Source organism: Mixophyes fleayi, chromosome 8, assembly GCF_038048845.1.
Source record: "Mixophyes fleayi isolate aMixFle1 chromosome 8, aMixFle1.hap1, whole genome shotgun sequence".
Classification (NCBI taxonomy): Eukaryota; Metazoa; Chordata; class Amphibia; order Anura; family Limnodynastidae; genus Mixophyes; species Mixophyes fleayi.
Genome location: NC_134409.1, coordinates 75,765,044 through 75,785,771, shown reverse-complemented (window position 1 = coordinate 75,785,771; position 20,728 = coordinate 75,765,044). Strand labels below are relative to the sequence as shown.

Sequence of the window (20,728 nt, the reverse complement as noted above, 5' to 3'; positions counted from 1 at the left end):
CATCGCAGGGAACGGGCAGAAGTGTGAATGGAGAGAAGGTTGGAGATGTATGGATTGAGTGGATTGAGAGAGGGTGATCCACAAATGTAGGATACCACTTTGTATTTGCAACAGGATGAGGGGGATATTTATGTAGCTGACGACGGCGCTAATGAGGATGTTGATGAGGATGATGTTGTTTGTGTAAGTTCTGCACCAGTGGAAGCAGTTCTTGCCAGTGATAAGAAGAAGGCTATTGTCATGCCTGGGATAAGACCAAAAAATTCACTTCTTATGTGTGCAATTATTTTTACACAATCCTGACTACAGATGTCTAGCCATTTGTTGAGTTTTTAAAGCCACACTGACAACACCATCCTCATCAATATCCTCCCTAGTGATTGGAGTTAGTGCTGCATCCAAGTTGCTAAGGCTAGATGACTTCACCCCTATCCAGGATTACTCTGAAGAATTCTTGAGCGTTAGTCCCGCTGCTGCTGTGGTGGATTTTCAACCCAGAAGTAGACCAAAAAGAAGACTACTTGTAGTTTACAACAATTAACTGTTAAACAAACCATTGCAAGAGGAAGCAAGTATAAAAGCTGTCATCCAGTTGCAAAGTGGATCACAGACGCCATGGCGACATATGCTAGTATTAGATCTGCGTCTAAAATATACAATTTATGCAGCTGGTTTTAGACATTTAATTGAGGTCCCGTGTCCCTGTTACCAAATTCCATCATGACACCATTTTATTAGAAAAGCAATTCCTCACCTCTACCAGAAGGTTCCATAAAATGTAATTATTGGGCTACAAAATGCCAATCTACCCACTGTACACTTAATATGTGGACAGGCCGAACTGGGCAAACAAAAGATTATATGATTGTGACAGCCCACTGGGTTGGTGAATTGCCTTCAGCAGCAGGAACAGCAGGAGGAACAGCAGCAGCATGTACCCAACAACGCCAGATTATTCCGGGGCAGTCTACTCTATATATCAGCGGCTTCACTAAGAGGCATACCGATGACAGCCTGTTCGAAAAGCTAAGGGATGTAACTGCCTGTTTTGTTCACACAATCTACTTAGTGGCACAAAGTTTTTTGAAAAATGACAAGGAAGTGCAGGCATTCTGCAACAGCATGTAGGAAATTGCAGCAGCTGCAAGAACATGTTATTTTGCCTTGCCACCAACTGAAGCAAGAGATGGTAACAAGGAGAAATTCCACACTTTATATGCTTGTGAGGATGGAGAAACAGTGAAAAACCATCCACGCTTACTCCACAAGCCATGACATTGGGAAAGGAGGGGGAATGTATTTTAGTCCAGCGCAGTGGAGTCAGGGCCGGATTAACCCGAGGTCTAACTGGGCTATAGCCCAGGGGCCTCGGGCATCCAGGGGGCCCTTTAAAGTCCTCAGCAGCATTATAGATCGGTCCGGGGGGAGGGGGCGCCCCCAGCCTGATCAATGCTGCTGAGGACTTTCACTGCAATCCTCCGTCCCTGGCGCTCAGTAATCTGCTTACTAAGGAGATCTTGCGAGAGTTCAATCTCGTGAGATCTCCTCAGTAAGGAGCTTACAGCGCGCAGCGGAAGGAGGACTGCATGGATACACCGGGGCACAGGTTAGCAGAGTAACCACTATGAATACCTGGGTTGAATACACAGGAGAGCGATAGCGGGATAATCCAGAAGCAGTGGTCTAACAAGGCAGTAGTCATATGTGGAGGGAACACCAGGAATCAGAACAGGATACACAGAGGGAAAGAGCCAGACGCCAAGCTGTAACTTGTTGCACTGACACAGGCAGTGTGTGAGAGTGTCACGATACTTACCCTTCCACGTTCCCCCGCCGCTCCGTCGGACCCGGAAGCCGCACTTCCGGGTTCGGCGGTCACGTAACCGCTACATAGGGCGGTCACATGATCGCTACCAGGGCGGGAAATTCAAATGGGACACTGCATAAATACATAGCTCTGACACTTGGAGAGTGTCAAAGCATCTTACCAGTTCCTGGCTCCTGATTCCTGTGTCCTCCCTTGTTCCTGCTTCCTGTGTGTTGACTCCCAGTGTACCGACCCGGCTTGTTGACCTTCCTTATTGCCTGTGCTCCTGACCCGGATTGCCTCACGCTCCTTCCTCAATTCGTTTATCTGCCTTCCTGTCTACCGACCCGGCTAGCTGACCACGCTTCTGTTCTAGTGACCTGTGTACCGACCCGGTTTGATTGACTCCGAGACCGCTTCCTGATTCTGTCTGCATTGCCTGCCTGTGTACCGACCCGGCCTGTCCGACTACTCTCATCTTGCTCCTACTCCGCTGTACTACATCTTGGGGCAAACCTGAGGACCGCGACCTGTGACTCCTGGCAGCAAAGCTCATCCCGCCTTGCGGCGGTTCTTGGTGAATACCGGGGAGATCGTTAGACTCCGCACCTCAGGTAAGCCAGCGTTAATCAAGATTAGTAGTGAATCTAGTAAATCCGTTACACAGAGCGAGCAAGATATAGGGGAAAGGTATTCAAATTCCCTGCCTCCATGTCACATGACCGCAGCCTCGTGTCGCCCGGAAGAATAGAGAAGCAGCTGTGATCGAGAACAGGAGCGAGGAGAGGTAAGTTCCTTACAGTGGTGTTGTTAACAGTGATTGAGAGATCAAGGTGGAAGGAGAATCTAGAACTAGGGAAGACAATGAGTTCAGTTTTAGTAATGTTAATTTTGAAAAAAGTGTGAGGACATCCAGGAGGAGATGGCGGAAAGGCAGTCAGATACACGAGAGAGGAAGGTGGAGAAAAGATGAGGAGAAGAGATGATTAGCCACGGAGCGCCTCCAGCACGGTCACAAAGGCACTCCACGGCAATGTAACATATGCAGATTTTTCTACGCCCGCCCTCCCCATAGAACTATGAGGAGAAATCCGGAATATTGAGGTACCGTAGTTCCCAAATGTGCTAATTGAATATTCTCCATACTGTTTTCATGTGAAAAGTTGGATTTGAAATAATTATGTTATATTTTCTATGAAACCAGGAAATTAAATGGAAAAATACAGTAAAGTGTAATACAAGTAAAATAAACAAAGAACACAAGACAAGGGGTGACAGTGGTGTTGTTTTTATATCCATAATATATATTTATATTGTAGTGTAGCTAGCACCCTTAAACATACAGAAGTGGCAGAGTACTCACGTATTTCTTCCCCATTTTGTTAAAACTAACACACCAGTTGTTTAGAATGCACAGCACATAATTAACAGCAGGATCTCCATAATGTTCCTCAGGGCCATAGCCCTAATATAAAATACTAATTGTTACAGTACTTTGGAACAAATGAGAATTTTTACCTTCTTTTAAGCTGATCTCCTGAAACTAATGAGGATCCTTTTCTACTCAATAGTCATTAGCATTTTTTAAAAAGAAAGGCTCATTTCGAGCCTGAAAGAATGCAGACCACAGTTTTTTATTTATAAAGTGCTCTACTTGTCCAAAAAAAGGGGAAGAAGGAAAAATGGCACAACCGAATTCCACTATAGGGCCTTACTTAATATAATGTGTTTCATGTTGCTCTACAATACAGTTTAGCTGCATTATGTCTTAAATTAATCATCAGTGCGGAGACAGTAAGACGGTTTTGACAATTACAAGATAAATGGTGCTAGTGTTTTGACATATTCATATCCTGGAGTTTGAAAATGTGTTTTACCATAACCAGCTTTGGTGTGTCTTTCTGAACGCAGGAGACTAGGGAGAGAAGTTGCACATCTAGACCTGGGACCAGTTGGAGACAGGGATTTGGGGGTAACTTTATCAAGCTGCGGGTTTAAAAATATGTAGATGTTGCCTATAGCAGCCAATTCGATTCTGGCTGTCATTTTTGAGAATGTACTAAATAAATGATAACTAGAATATGATTGGTTGCTATAATCAACATTTCCACTTTTTCAAACCCACAGTTTGATAAATTTACCCCTTGGTCTTTACCTTGAGAGGTGATCTTCAGATAAAATTGGAAGACTAAAGGAGATCTTATCTGTTAACTATGCAACTATCAAGTGAACCAAGCTTCCCTTATGTAAAACAAGGTTCAACAGGTAAAACTGTGCCCTACTGGGGGATAAATGTTTGTTTTCTATAAGTCAATGTTTGTTTTATTTGATAATGCTTATAATTATTATAATTTATGTTCTAATCTCTGGATTACCGGTTTGCCAAACCTGATTATAACAATCCTACCTTTGAAACAAAAATCCCCTGCAAAAATTTGGTTCTTTTGAATGTTTGAAGTTTCTTTATCACATAAAATGTGCTTTCCTTCAAAGTTGCAATTGGATGGTGCTAAATGCATCGCATTACAAGTAGAGGGATGAGTTTGTGTTTCCATCAGCTAGTCAATTTGCAGCAGTGGAAAAGGCTGTGCATCTACCTATAAAATAGGGATAGCCTCCCTAAGTGCACCTTCTCCACCCCCATAACTGAATTTAATAATGCAGATTTAATGTAATCTTGTTTTCCCACTGCAGTGTGAAATTATTCTCAACTATTATTGTTTGCTTAATCAACACTTAGCAAAGAATGCCCTCAATCTCCTCCCATTGGACGATGCAAACATTTGCAACCACTAAGTCAATTAGCTAGGGAAATACAGGATCAAATACAATGTCTGTGATCTGCATATCTTAAGCTGGTCTCTGCACAAAGGGTTTACCTAATTCAATTACCTGCTCCTGGGCTCATTTGGTCACACCTTTATCTGAATTGAAGATCAGGTTAATTTAGGTATTCATGCAAAGAGTTATTTTGGGTCCTGACATCCAATATTCTCTTTCAGCATATCAGATTTATGCTCTCATCCTGACAGTTATAAACAGGTATATTTGTGAAAAAGTAGGAGCATGATGTAAAAAAAAAAGCTCAACACTTCTGCACATTTATAAATAACATTTAAAACCAGATTTAGCAAGAATTGTGTTTGGTGGCGGCAATTTAGTTTAGTGCTATTACTATATGGCGCTTTTAGGCTGGGATGTTAAATGACTGGCGATGTGTGGCGGATTAAAAACAGTTAAACCGCTAACTAAAGACTGGTTTAGTTAAAACTGCCATCAAAAACACCAGAAAAAAAGACAGTTTTTTAATATCTTCTTCTGATTGACTAGTTAGCTAATACATGCTGTACATAAAAATAAATAATATCTGCGCAAACACCAGTATAAATCGGTGATGGCTGCCAAATTGGGGACAGTGTAAACGGGGGGGACCCCTCCTCCCTGGTTGAACTGTAAAGAGACCACAAGAAAAACTTGGGTTAGTCCCCAGGCGCCTGTACATACAAACAATGGTGGTGGATGAATAAATGAGTAATTTATTTAAACATAATCACAATGGTGAAATTGAGGCATGAACTTCCACCTTCTTATGCTGCAATAATATTAAAACAAGCACAATGGTCATTCAGCAATCTTGCTGGTATGCATAAAGTTCCAAAAGACAGACAGCCGTCTGTTTGATTCCCTTCTAATAGAAAGTGGTTGCCAAGTCTGAAAGCAATTAAAAAATCGCCATGTGTATAAGGCCCAAACAACAATGGGTATTGTAGTCTCATCGACTGTAAAACACAAGTATCCGTCCAGATTGCACAATGTACAGTTAGTAAACATAAATGTGATCCATGGTGAACTCATATATTGATTAAAGAAAACTGTTAAGCTCAAAATCAATATTTAAGCCTCGTGGTGCTAAAGTCTTCAAAGTATAGATCCATTTACTTTCTTCACATGACATGGATCGGATGAAATCTCCTCCTCTCCATGATCTCTTCACCTTACAGATGCCTAGAAATCAAAGCAATGAGGCATCCTTGTTGTGAAGGAGTGCAAAGTGATTAAAAACTAGGGATGTGCACCGGCGACTTTTGAGGTCTCGTGTTTTGTGTTTTGGATCCGGATTTTCGTTATTTTTGAGGTTCGGATTTGTCTCGCAAAACACTTGACGAAAGGTCTCGGTTCGGATTTAAGGTTTTGGATTCGGATTTTTTTGCAAAAAAACATAAAAAGTTTAAAAATCAAGTTTTTGGGCTTATTTTCACTCCTAGGCTATTATTAACCTCAATAACATTCAATAACAAGCATTTCCACTAATTTACAGTGTATTCTGAACACCTCACAATATAGTTATTAGTCCAAAACGTTGCAACAAGGTATCTTTCTGGACTGCGTAGAGGAGTGGGTCACCACAATATATATTAAAAATGCTGAACTTTTATGAATCGCACCAATAAATGTACCTGGACTGCGTAGAGGAGTGGGTCACCACAATATATATTAAAAACCCTGAACTTTTATGAATCGCACCAATAAATGTACCTGGACTGCGTAGAGGAGTGGGTCACCACAATATCTTAAAAACCCTGAACTTTTATGAATCGCACCAATAAATGTACCTGGACTGCCTAGAGGAGTGGGTCACCACAATATATATTAAAAACCCTGAACTTTTATGATTCGCACCAATAATTGTACCTGGACTGCGTAGAGGAGTGGGTCACCACAATATATATTAAAAACCCTGAACTTTTATGAATCGCACCAATAAATGTACCTGGACTGCGTAGAGGAGTGGGTCACCACAATATCTTAAAAACCCTGAACTTTTATGAATCGCACCAATAAATGTACCTGGACTGCGTAGAGGAGTGGGTCACCACAATATATATTAAAAACCTTGAACTTTTATGATTCGCACCAATAAATGTACCTGGACTGCGTAGAGGAGTGGGTCACCACAATATCTTAAAAACCCAGAACTTTTATGAATCGCACCAATAAATGTACCTGGACTGCGTAGAGGAGTGGGTCACCACAATATCTTAAAAACCCTGAACTTTTATGAATCGCACCAATAAATGTACCTGGACTGCGTAGAGGAGTGGGTCACCACAATATATATTAAAAACCCTGAACTTTTATGATTCGCACCAATAAATGTACCTGGACTGCGTAGAGGAGTGGGTCACCACAATATCTTAAAAACCCAGAACTTTTATGAATCGCACCAATAAATGTACCTGGACTGCGTAGAGGAGTGGGTCACCACAATATATATTAAAAACCCTGAACTTTTATGATTCGCACCAATAAATGTACCTGGACTGCGTAGAGGAGTGGGTCACCACAATATCTTAAAAACCCAGAACTTTTATGAATCGCACCAATAAATGTACCTGGACTGCGTAGAGGAGTGGGTCACCACAATATATCTTAAAATCCCTGAACTTTTATGAATCGCACCAATAAATGTACCTGGACTGCGTAGAGGAGTGGGTCACCACAATATATATTAAAAACCCTGAACTTTTATGATTCGCACCAATAAATGTACCTGGACTGCGTAGAGGAGTGGGTCACCACAATATCTTAAAAACCCAGAACTTTTATGAATCGCACCAATAAATGTACCTGGACTGCGTAGAGGAGTGGGTCACCACAATATATATTAAAAACCCTGAACTTTTATGAATCGCACCAATAAATGTACCTGGACTGCGTAGAGGAGTGGGTCACCACAATATCTTAAAAACCCAGAACTTTTATGAATCGCACCAATAAATGTACCTGGACTGCGTAGAGGAGTGGGTCACCACAATATCTTAAAAACCCTGAACTTTTATGAATCGCACCAATAAATGTACCTGGACTGCGTAGAGGAGTGGGTCACCACAATATATATTAAAAACCCTGAACTTTTATGATTCGCACCAATAAATGTACCTGGACTGCGTAGAGGAGTGGGTCACCACAATATCTTAAAAACCCTGAACTTTTATGAATCGCACCAATAAATGTACCTGGACTGCGTAGAGGAGTGGGTCACCACAATATATATTAAAAACCCTGAACTTTTATGATTCGCACCAATAAATGTACCTGGACTGCGTAGAGGAGTGGGTCACCACAATATCTTAAAAACCCAGAACTTTTATGAATCGCACCAATAAATGTACCTGGACTGCGTAGAGGAGTGGGTCACCACAATATATATTAAAAACCCTGAACTTTTATGAATCGCACCAATAAATGTACCTGGACTGCGTAGAGGAGTGGGTCACCACAATATATTAAAAACCCTGAACTTTTATGAATCGCACCAATAAATGTACCTGGACTGCGTAGAGGAGTGGGTCACCACAATATCTTAAAAACCCTGAACTTTTATGAATCGCACCAATAAATGTACCTGGACTGCGTAGAGGAGTGGGCACTGGGCACCACAATAAAATATATAAAAAACCTTCAACAGGTCTGCATTACACTACACATACGGCTGCTCCTCCATCCTCTCCATCATATACATGTTGGAGTTTTAGCGTGTGACAACCTCTTGTTTTTGATAATGTCAGTGCATTTTGAATATTTTTCAATTTGCCCCACACCACTGAATGTACTTTATCTATGATACGCATCTATCTATCTTGACTGCGTAGTGTGGTGGCCCCGGTACACAATTTGGTACCGAGGCCACAATATAATTAAAAAACCCTCCACGTGTCAGAATTCCACCAAACAAGTATCTGGACTGCACAGTGGGGTGGCCCCGGTACCCAATTTGATACCGGGGCCACAATACCTCCTCCAAACATGGTACAGACAATTCGTCATTGAGATCCCAGACAGACAGGGTCAAAGTGTTATTGTTTGACTTTGTAAACCCAAAAAACTGTCCCTGTTGCACATAGTCGTGCAATGAAGACTGACTTTTTCATTTAAAGGCACGATCTTTCAAGTGTAGTGTTTGTAAGTCTAAGTCATATTATACTTTTGGTAAAATTGGTTTATTTTGTTCCTCTTTATGGTAATTAGTAATAGAATTTAAGTATGAAATAGAATTAAAGTATGAAATAGAATTAAAGTATTAAATAGAATTAAAGTATGAAATAGAATTAAAGTATGAAATAGAGTGGTATATAGAGTTGTAGTGTGGTATAGATAGAGTGGTCCACACAATATAATAATAATAAAACCCTCAACTGGTCTGAATTCCACCAAACAAGTATCTGGACTGCGTAGTGTGGTGGCCCCGGTACACAATTTGGTACCGAGGCCACAATATAATTAAAAAATTGGGCATCAACTGTCACCGTTGTTTAATATCTGATACACCTAAATATGGACTGCACAGTGGAGTGGCCCCGGTAGTAAATTTGGTGCCGGGGCCACAATACCTCCTCCAACTTCCAAGTGTAGTGTTTATAAAGACAGACAGCGTCGAAGTGTTATTAGTTGACTTTCTTAACCCTAAAATTGCCCCTGTTGCAAATATTCGTGCAATGGACAGTTACTTTTTTATTGAAAGACTCAAGCTTTCAAGTGTAGTGTTTATAAAATATAAACAACAATACAGTAGTTTTAGAGCACGTCAATACCTCTTGTTTTAAATTATGACACGGCATTTTACTTTTGGTTTAATTTCTTGTATTTTTTTAAATTTGGTTTTACTTTTTGAACATGGCAAACGACTGTTGATTGGTCATATAATGCAAAAAAAAAACGTCCAAGATGGAATTGTCCTTGGGCCCTCACACCCACCCTTATGTTGTTGAAATAGGACATGCACACTTTAACAAACCAATCATTTCAGCGACAGGGCCTACCAAACAACTTTGGCTGAAATGATTGGTTTGTTTGGGCCCCCACACCAAAAAAGCTATTCATCTCTCCCTGTACAGACTAAACAGGCTCTACTGAGGCAAGATGTCGTCCTCATCCTCAACCTCTGATTCCTCTCCCCCTACAGTGTGTACTTCCTCCTCATCACACATTATCAATTCGTCCCCGCTGGACTCCACAACCACAGGTCCCTCTGTAGTATCTGGAGGGCAGTGCTGTACTTCATTGAGGAATTGATTATTCATTTTTATAAACATCATTTTTTCAACGTTGTGAGGAAGCAACCTCCTTCACTGCTCACTGACCAGGTTCCCCGCTGCACTAAAAACTCTTTCCGAGTACACACTGGAGGGGGGACAACTCAGGTAAAATAGAGCCAGTTTGTACAGGGGCTTCCAAACTGCCTTTTTTTCCTGCCAGTAACAATATGGACTGTCTGACATGTCTACTTGGATGGTGTCAGCAAAGTAATCATCCACAATTTTTTCTATTGTGACAGCATCCAATGCAGCGAGAGTAGACATGTCTGCAATGGTTGGCAGGTCCTTCAGTCCGGACCAGATGTTATCAGCATCCCCGCCAGTGCCTCTTTTGGGGAAAACTGAGCTTTTTCCTCGCAGCCATAGATGTGGAAGAAAATGAGGGTGGAGCTGTTGGCATGTCACGGTCCTCTTCAGAGGACAATCTCCTGACCAGCAGGTCTTTGCACCGCTGTAGACTTGTGTCCGCCGGAAACAGAGACACAACATACGCTTTAAACCGAGGATCGAGCACGGTGGCCAGAATGTATTCCTCTGACTTTAAAAGAGTGACCACCCTCGGATCCTGGCAAAGCGTACGAAGGGCTACATCCACAAGAGCTACATGCTTGGTGTAATCGCAATGGCTTACCAGCTCCTCCCTCACTTTCTCCAGCTGCTTCTGCAACAGCCTGATCAGGGGAATGACCTGACTCAAGCTGGCAGTGTCGGAACTGACTTCTCGTGTGGCAAGTTCAAATGGCTGCAGAACCTTGCACAACACGGAAATCAGTCTCCACTGCGCTTGACTGAGGCGCATCCCCACTCCTTTGCCTATGTCGTAGGTGGCTGTGTAGGCCTGAATGGCCTTTTGCTGCTCCTTCATCCTCTGCAGCATATAGAGGGTGGAGTTCCAGCGCGTCACAACCTCTTGTTTGAGGTGATGGCAGGGCAGGTTCATGCTTTTTTGATGTGCCTCTAGTCTGCGGTAGGCACTGGCTGAATGCCGAAAGTGTCCAGCAATTTTGCGCGCCACCGCAAGCATCTCCTGCACACCCCTGTCACTCTTGAGGTAATGCTGCACCACCAAATTAATGGTGTGGGCAAAACATGGGACGTGCTGGAAATTGCCCATATTTAATGCCCGCACAATGTTACTGGCATTGTCTGACACCACAAATCCCCATGAGAGTCTAAGTGGGGTAAGCCACTGGGAGATAATTTCCCTCATTTTCTCTAATATGTTGTCAGCGTTGTGCCTCTTATTAAAGCCTGTAATACACAATGTTGCCTGCCTTTGCATGAGCAGCCATTTTGTAGATGCTGCTACTGATGCAGCTGTTGCTGTTGCTGCGGAAGGGGATGCATCTACCCAGTGGGCTGTCACAGTCATATAGTCCTTCGTTTGCCCAGAACCACTTGTCCACATGTCCGTGGTTAAGTGGACAGTGGGTACAACTGCATTTTTAAGAGCACTGAGGACACTTGATCGTACTTCTCTGTACATTTTTGGTATCGCCTGCCTAGTGAAGTGGAATCTCGAGGGGATTTGGTACCGGGGACACAATACCTCCATCAACCCTCTAAATCCCACTCCACTGATGGCGGACACCGGGCGCACGTCTAACACCAACATTGCAGTTACAGCCGCAGTTATACGCTTTGCAATAGGGTGACTACTATCGTATTTTGTGGTCATGGCAAACGACTGTTGGACGGTCAATTGTTTTGTGAAAGACTTAGCGGTCTTACGACTTCCCCTCTGGGAAGATGACCGACTAACAGCAGCAACAGCAGCAGTGGCAGTAGTAGGCGTACCGCTGCAGGATTCCTCGGATGAATCCCGTATTGAGGAGGCCTCAGTCTGGCTGCTGACTTGGGCTGCAGGACTGAATCTGATGGAGATTGTGGAGGAAGTTGACGAGGAGGGTGTTGCTGGTGTGTATCCAACTGGACCACGGGATTTAGGTGTCCCTGTACCGATGAGGGTCCTAGCCCCAGTTCCTGAACTAACCACTGAACTATGAAGGTTATTCAGGTGACGTATAAGGGAGGATGTTCCTAGGTGGGCAAGATCCTTACCCCTGCTTATTTGAGCTTTACATAAGCTACATATGGCCATACATTGGTTGTCTGGATTTGGATAAAAATAACTCCAGACCGAAGAGGTGCATTTTTTGGTCTTCTGACCAGGCATGACGATGGGCTTTTTCATCCCATGGACATCAGCTGTTTCCCCCCCTGGTGCCTCATTTACAATAACCACATCACCATCCTCATCATCAAGTTCCTCCACAGCGCCAGCTACATCATCAATAGCCTCCTCCCGAGCCACCTCTTCCCGTACAGTGATGGGAAGGTCAGGCTTGACAACCACCAACATCCTTGGACTCGCCTTGTGGATTTGTGATAATTTCTCTTTAGAAGGCAGAGTTGTTTGCTGTTTTGTTGCTGACAGCATAACTCTCTTCAATTTTTTGTAGGGGGGGGAGGAGGAGGAGGGCTAAGATCCGTGGGTGAAGCTGAACCACTAGTCATGAACACGGGCCAGGGCCTAAGCCGTTCCTTGCCACTCCGTGTCGTAAATGGCATATTGGCAACTTTACGTTTCTCCTCAGATGATTTAAAGTTTCTCTTTTTGCTACTTTTTCTTAACTTGGGCTTTTTGGATTTTACATGCCCGGTACTACGAGATTGGGCATCGGGCTTGGAAGACGACGTTGATGGCATTTCATCGTCTATGTCATGAAACGCGTAGGTTACCTATTCTAAACGGATTTACCGATAATCAACAGCATTCAAATCTCTTACTGACAAGCCGGCTTCACGCTAACACAGACTGGATACTTACAACCGTATGCGCATGCGCGAACTACCAACTTTCACTCGGCAGCTGGATGTCTAACAGCGTGGACGGAGACTCGCACAGCGGCTTCCCCGAACGGACACCTGTGGATTAGATCCTGCAGAAGCGGGGTGAGTCAACTCCTCTCTCTGTTCCTTATCCCTTGTGTGGTGTACCGGAGTTGTTAGCACCCTTGGAGCATTTGCCAACTTATACTGTTTTTTACTAACTGTACATTGTGCAATCTGGACGGATACTTGTGTTTTACAGTCGATGAGACTACAATATCCATTGTTGTTTGGGCCTTATACACATGGCGATTTTTTAATTGCTTTCAGACTTGGCAACCACTTTCTATTAGAAGGGAATCAAACAGACGGCTCTCTGTCTTTTGGAACTTTATGCATACCAGCAAGATTGCTGAATGTCCATTGTGCTTGTTTTAATATTATTGCAGCATAAGAAGGTGGAAGTTCATGCCTCCATTTCACCATTGCGATTATGTTTAAATAAATTACTCATTTATTCATCCACCACCATTGTTTGTATGTACAGGCGCCTGGGGACTACCCCAAGTTTTTCTTGTGGTCTCTTTACAGCTAATACATGCTGTTTGAGCTATCTTGCCATTCAAAACATAAGAGAAGGCACCACTGATTTATGGATTATGGGGGCAATCATTATTTATTGTTTATTGATTAAGGGGCAAAATTACTTTATATTTTACTTATGGGTCAAATTTTGTTTTTTATCATCAATGTTATTGTATTATATTATGGGGCCAATATGAATATATAATTATATTAAGGGGGCAATACTATTTCATTGCTAATGGGGGCAATCATTATTTATAATACACACATGTGGCATTACATATTCCCCCTGTAATATAATAATACAATAATATTGCCACCTTAATATAATGAAAAATAAAATATGCCCCCATAAGTTAATTTTAATTTGTTTTCCCCCTTAATGAAAAAAAATATTGATTGTCGCCATAATTCATAAGTCTATAGTGGCTCCTCTAGCAGAGAAATAACAGCTCTGCCTGTACTTCCTATCCATATGCATGTACAGCTCATTTCATTAAGGTGTGCAGCAGGATTTTATTTTACACACAGACATTAATCCATCAATCATTTAATTCCTCATCCTCCATTATTAGCTCTATTTCATCATCATTTTCCATTCACCCCCTTTTATTATCATAATCATTCTTCATTAAATACCTTTAATCATCATTCTCCATTAAACCCTCCATCCTTATAATATTATCCACCCAACCACTCTTCCCCTCATTCACCTGAACTTCTCCAAAGAGGAACTGGTCATACATCAGTTCCCCTCTGAGTGCTGAATGCTGAGCCCTGTGCCGAGTGCTGTTTGATCAGAGAGGAACAGATTAGTTCCGTTCTGAACAAGTTTAATTTTGGCACTTCAGGTGCCGATATAATGTCAGTGGTCAGAGCAGAGATCTCACTATGGGATCTATGCATCAAAAAGATGAGGTGCTCCTAAATATGCATCGCTGCAAACTGCAGCGATGCATATTTATGCACCACTAAGATGCACCATACAGTGTCTACTCTGGGAGCCCCAGTGATGTAACCCCTATGCTGCACTCTTTTTTTCCTATTTACCGGCAGTTTACGCTGCCGGTGATAGGAGGAACTGCTGTGTGCATGCGCACAGCACCTCCACTGTATCAGATACTACAGCAGAATACCATAAGAAAAGACAGGCAACGCCATCCTGTGTACTAAAAAAAAATGGTATCTCAAGCCAACAATAGATCAATTATGCATTGCAGATAATCTCAATAAAATTTAATTTATTGTTAAAAACAATACATAACCTCACAAATGCTGTGGATCCACAACTAAAATACACACAACAAATAAAAATACGACTTGTAACCTACATGTGGAATAACCACAAAGAGTGATTATAGGTACACCTATGAATTCTTATTTAACTTTGATCATGTGTAGATTTAAAGATCAATCACAATATTTATAAAAATCACAGTACTGATATATTTATTCTTATAAGGGCGTCAGGACAATTGATCCCGTTAGTTCCTACAGCAGGTATAGATGGATAAATACAGAGTCCTGAACTATAGAAGCCAGCTTCTTGACTGGAGTAAGCACATGTAAATGTACAGGGGGTAGCAATCTGTGGGATACAAAGTTGGAGAAACATCTCTTACCAGATTCCTGGATAGTACCGTCAGACCTGTACCTTCACGATGGCTCTTACAAGCTCTTGATAGTGAGTGCATTGCTGAAAATAGTTCCCCGAGTACACCTGCACTTGTGTTTAGTTCCCAATTCTCCACAGGTTCCATACACGCAACGGTGTGTCTATTCCCAGACTTCAAAGTCCAATTCCGATATAGCTTTGTATAGTCTTGCATAGACCGTGTGGGGTATATTTAAGAAATAACGGTACTGCACTATCATGCACTTACCGTGTAATTTAGTCCACGATGTGTCCAACTCAAATTTATTAACGGTGCATCGCAATGATATCTGCTGCTTTTGACTGCTGATCGTTTTTGCAAGCAGTCACCATACAACAGTATGGTGACTGCTCTGGCCGCAATTTAACTTGTTGGGTTAATGTACGCATCATAGGAAATGCAGGTGAAACTTTTGTTCTTCGTTATGTCCAGCTCTGCTCCGGAGAGCAGAGATGGACAGCGCATGGGCAGGGAGAGATCTTGTGATCCCTCCCTGTCACAGTCTCAAGCTCTCCGGTCGGCACATGCGCAGTTGTATGAAGAAGAGCAAGTACACCGAAGAGGAGAAGATCCGGAGCCAGCGCGACCGAAGAGGCAGTGGTGAGTATGGTTTTTTTAACACAGAAACAGCAGTTTTTCGGAACTGCTGTTTCTGTGATCCATTTTTCATAAATTTGAGAAATACATCAATCCTTATCCATGCGATAAGGATTGATAAGTATTTCTCACTTTCCCCGATACATGATAAATGTGCCCCTTAGTGTGCTGTAGCGCCTCTCCTGATTAGCCAACTGCAAAGTCCGAGAAAAGCCCAATATCTGCTTGTCTATAGATAAAGTGGTAATCACAGCAAAAAAATAGAACTATTGCAAAACAAATCTGACGAGTTTCATCCCCAGCAGGCGATTTCATCAGAGATGAAATTAACATCATCCTGTGTGTCTGGGCAGCGTCCTGGATGCAGACTCTGGTCCGCCAATTGAGTACCACTGCCTTACAGGATAACTCCATCTACAACCAATAATGTAGTGTTAGGTGGAGCTATGTGAGAGCAATAAAATAAAAATATATTACTTACTTCCTATTCCCACAGGTTGTTTCAAACTGCTGCAGAGTTGACTTGTCAGTTGGAGAAAAGCCTGCCAAAGGCAAAAGAAAGGATCTCCTGCTTGGACTGTAAGAGGCATTGAAATAGGCTATAATTCAGGATATGAAAGGAGCAAGTAAGTAAGATATTGAGTGGAGTAATTTTGCAAAACTCGGGTAAGATAATTCAAGTGGTACACAAGAATATAAGAAAAGTTCAAAAATAAACTTCAATTTAAAATAAAGTTGGTATCTTCAGAGACAAATTAGACCTTTAACATTTGACTCTCAGGATGTTGTACAAATATATGATGACAAATATGTAGAGTACATCACAAAATATTCTATTGACAAAACTGTGGAAGATTGTTGCATAATCCAAATGCATTACTTTTTACTTGCAATGCCCATCCAGAGTGTTAAATGCTGTCTTCCATTTATCCTTCTTTTTGATGGTAACGAAATTGTAAGCACCCCTGAGATCTAGTTTGAAAAAGATGATTGACCCTTTTTCTACAGTCAATGAGTTCTAAGATTAATGTTATAGTATATATCCTTGTTCTTGACTGTAATTTTAATCAAAGCCCAGTAATCAATACAGGGGCACAGACTTCCATCTTTCTTTTAATGGAAAACATACCAGCACCTGGCGAAGAAGAAGATTTTCTAATAAAACTTTGAGTCAAATTTTATTGGATATAAGTGGACATAGCTTGGGTAGAGATAGGGGATACAAATGTCCAGGAGGTGGAGTTTTCCCATACTCCTCAGTATATTGCTTACTGAAGATGTCCAAGTAGGTAACATAATGCAGAGATAAAAGACATTCTGATTTCATGGAACACAATGGCATATGTGTACAAAGAACAGTTTTTTTTTGAGACATTGATGGTAACAGACTGGGTACTAGGATATAACATAAATGGAATGCCAATCTAGGACTGGAAATTGATGACACAACCAAGGAAGGCCCAATAATGACAGGATTAATTGGCTTGGGAATAACAAGAAACAAAATATATTTTTTCTGTAGATCTCCAACTTGCAGAGTGAGAGCAGAACATGGTGTCACCAGAAATGTTACTACCATTAATGGCCATCAAACAAACTAGTTAGCCCAAATCTGTGGTTGGAATGCCATATTTAGAAACCAAGGATAGAGGCAACAAATTTCCCAGCAGTCCTAGAACCGTGGAAAGAACCACCTGGAGTAGATAGAGTAACTGGAGTGGTAATTCATGTTAAAGTTATAAAAGATAGAAAGAGTAAGATTAACTCAACATGGCCTCTCTGATATCAGCAAGGTTCTGCTGTTTCCCAACCTTTTGGACATACAGATCATTTTGTGTGGCGCAATACAGACACAAGCTATTCTTCATTTTCCTCACCTGTTCTTCAGGAGAAAGAATGTTATATCCAAGCTGCATGGATTTTTCAGGGGCAATATGGGGGTTTGAAAGTGGAGTGTAGACTAATTGGAGTCCATATGTGAGGTAGAGGTAACACAAGCTGTATGGACTGCCTATGCCATCCTATCTTTTGCGTTACTAGGGACCGGTTGGGCTTGCCTTGCCACGGTGAACTTTTCTTTATCCCAAATGCACTCTCTAATTGCAGTAGGAGGGGCTTAAGCTGCTGCCACCACTGGACTCCTTAGCAGCATCCAGAACAGGGTCCTTCTGGGTAACTGTCGCTGTTAGTGTACCTCCTCACTGGGCACCTGGGCTGGTACCCCTGACCTCTTCCTGTAGATCAGGATTGCTGTGGATAGTGGGCAGAGCTGCTGGGTAGCGGGCAGAGCGGTGGTACTAGACGCTGGGTCCAAACCTCAGAACAGCCGGAAAACGGATTAGATTTGGGTCTAATCTGCAGGTCACGGAAATTACAGCACGGAAGTAGTCGCCAAGCAAGCTCTTGAAGCAAATTATGATTATTAGCTCAAGTGTCCTAATAAAGACAGTTCACAATGGTTTATGGTACCAGTGATCAGAAGATCAGAAGGAACAATAATACATTACATGGTCTAACGGGAACCTTTTTATACAGTTTTTGACACACACATGTGGGCAGGGGTTAACCCAGCCCCTTCCTAACTGGCACTGAAACATCAGGATATAATTTAAACTAGCATCTAACACTATTTAACTTCCACATCAACCTCAGATTTTCTGTCTACATTTGTAGGTTTCCTGTCTGCCTAACAAGACATGCACACACTTCACATTAAAATACTTAGTTAGCATGTCCTGCTAACAACAAAACAGACTTCCTCTAGCAAACCCAAATAATGATAATGATGAATGTCTTCCAAGTTACAAATCAATACCTCAGAAATAAATGCATTTCCTATACAGAAATACAACACAACATAATATAAAAAACGGTAGATTTCTAATACACAGTATCAAAAATCAGTACATTTGCAACAATATAAATTGGCACACTGTGCTAATAATTTAAATATATTATTACAATAAAATATTTATAAGTGATCCAGCCAGAGTAGCAATTGATAGTAGTGCATGATATGGCAGCTCCAGGAATATATCAGCAAAGGGATTGTAACATGTTGTAGGAGTCAGCAGGAACAAAGAAAACCAGAAATATAGCAGCAATAGAATACGCTGCAGCTCTGGTTATAACTCTGTGGAACACTTGTATCAGGAATGTAGCAGCATTTGGAATAATTCAGCACTGGATATAACTCTGCAGGAACACTAGTACAAGAAATATAGCAATATATCAGTCAACAATAGGGGCCAAGAAGCAAGGCACTTATCAGCGATAAATGTGACACCAGGATGCTAATTCATCTTTGTTCCTGTTGAACAGTCCCTGCCAGAAGGTGGTCACCAAAACTTCATTGTTCCATTGAAGCTTGGAAGCCAAATACGGAATTGGAATGCGTATTGTCCAATAGTCTAAGATCCCTGATGGAGTCACAGAATGTTGGAAGCAGCAAAGGATACTGAACCAGGCCCATCAAAAAATGTCCGTAATGCATTAAAAAATGAAGGCCATTTGTTCAGGTTAATTTCATACACACAAGGGTGAGGCCCAAGCTAAGACTTATCTGGACAATGTAGAAAACACTAATGCCATCTTCGCTTTCTCATAGAAGTTCCCAAGAAGTAAATCAACATGAATGGTGCATTGATTTAGAAAACTTATAGAAGCCAAATAATCAGCTTACTGTTTGTAGGAAACATGTTCATAATGTTAATATAATGCTCATACTTGCCTGTTATTACCAACTTGAGAAAAGTTCGACCTGGTGTGGGGTATAATTTGAGCCTGAAACAATTAAACTTTGCCATTCTACACTACCCAGGAGGCAAGTTCAATTGCAACTTCTATTAAAGTCTATAATCTGGCTATATAACCTTATATTTTTATGTTTTTATCCACTGGTGAAAACATATCACAAGGGATAAATATATTTTACAAAATGTTCCTGATATATTTACAATGACTTATTATCATCCCTACTGACACAGTGTATCTGAATAAGTTTCCTTTTCTATAGAACTATGATTTAAATTCTATACCTGTACAGTGTGGCATATCACTACTCCACCTCCCAGATGGTAGACATTGGCTCGTATCGTTCCCATGAAGAAGAAATCCATCCAAACATCCAAAGTGGCAGAGGGATTGAAAACTGAAGTTTTTCCATGGATGAGAACACTTTATAAACCCATGAGGCTGAGCCGATAAATGTGGACATTGAACAGCTGTAGAATAAAATAAAGGTAAAGTCTTTAGAGTTACACCATCAAGCTATTATTGTATTGTTAAAGCTGCACTACCATGTGGAAAATGGCTTGCCTGGCTAGGTGGCATACCCTTCCCAAGGGTATGCCAGTTCAGTAATACAGAGCTGGCAAATAAATGTTGTTAACTAACTTTAAAAGGCTATAGAAGGTGTGTGTTTGGTTTCCCCTCTCACATCCCCCACCTGCCAGTTTTCAACCAGGGCTATAAGACTAATGGGTGATCCTGAAAAATTTGACTGCATGCAGTAGTACCAGGATCCAGCTAGTGGAGGGACTCCATCACAAAAAATGATTTTTAAATGGTAGTGCAGCTTTAATAGCAATGGGACATAGGGATATAATTTTACAGTTTTTTAAAGAAGGTTTTAATAAGCATACCCTGCTACTTAGTTGTATATTGTTTTCTTTTGCACATTCAAGTCTGGCTTTATTGTGAGAACATGCCATGCAAGTTGATCTTCCCACCCTAATTAAAGAAAAAGCTTCTCCCACCAAGAAATAACTCTATGCCAGCATGGATGCATGGAAGTAAAATATTCAAATCATCAACTATCCACAAATGTTTGTAAAAACCATGTTCATAATGTTAACATAATGTTCAAATATGTTAATTATTACCAACTTGGAAAAAGATCAAAGAGTTGGACTTTTTGTTGTGGTGAAGACTGGTGTGGGAATAATTTGATCCTGAAAAAGTTAAGCTGTGTCATGCTAAACTACCCCACGGGAAAAGCTATTGTAACTTCTTTTAAGGCCTAAATTCTGGCTATACAACCATATATTATTATTTTTTGTCTTCACTGGTGAAAACATATCACAAGGGATAAATATCTTTTAAAAATGTTCCTGATATATTTAAATGACATTTTATCATACCTACGGCACAGTCCA

General features: G+C 41.3%; 1 protein-coding gene across 9 annotated transcripts in view; it reads right to left on the bottom strand.

Annotated features, from left to right (window-relative positions):
- The window catches only part of SELL (selectin L), a 470,693-nt gene that overhangs the window by 111,578 nt on the left and 338,387 nt on the right, over positions 1-20,728 (bottom strand). For 6 of the 9 annotated variants that reach the window (XM_075182749.1, XM_075182751.1, XM_075182750.1 and 3 more), the window contains one exon: positions 19,610-19,795. The exons of the other annotated variants lie outside the window; for them this stretch is intronic. In XM_075182749.1, the coding sequence (XP_075038850.1) occupies positions 19,610-19,795 (186 nt within the window). The remainder of the gene's footprint in view (positions 1-19,609; positions 19,796-20,728) is intronic. 9 annotated transcript variants of the gene reach the window in all.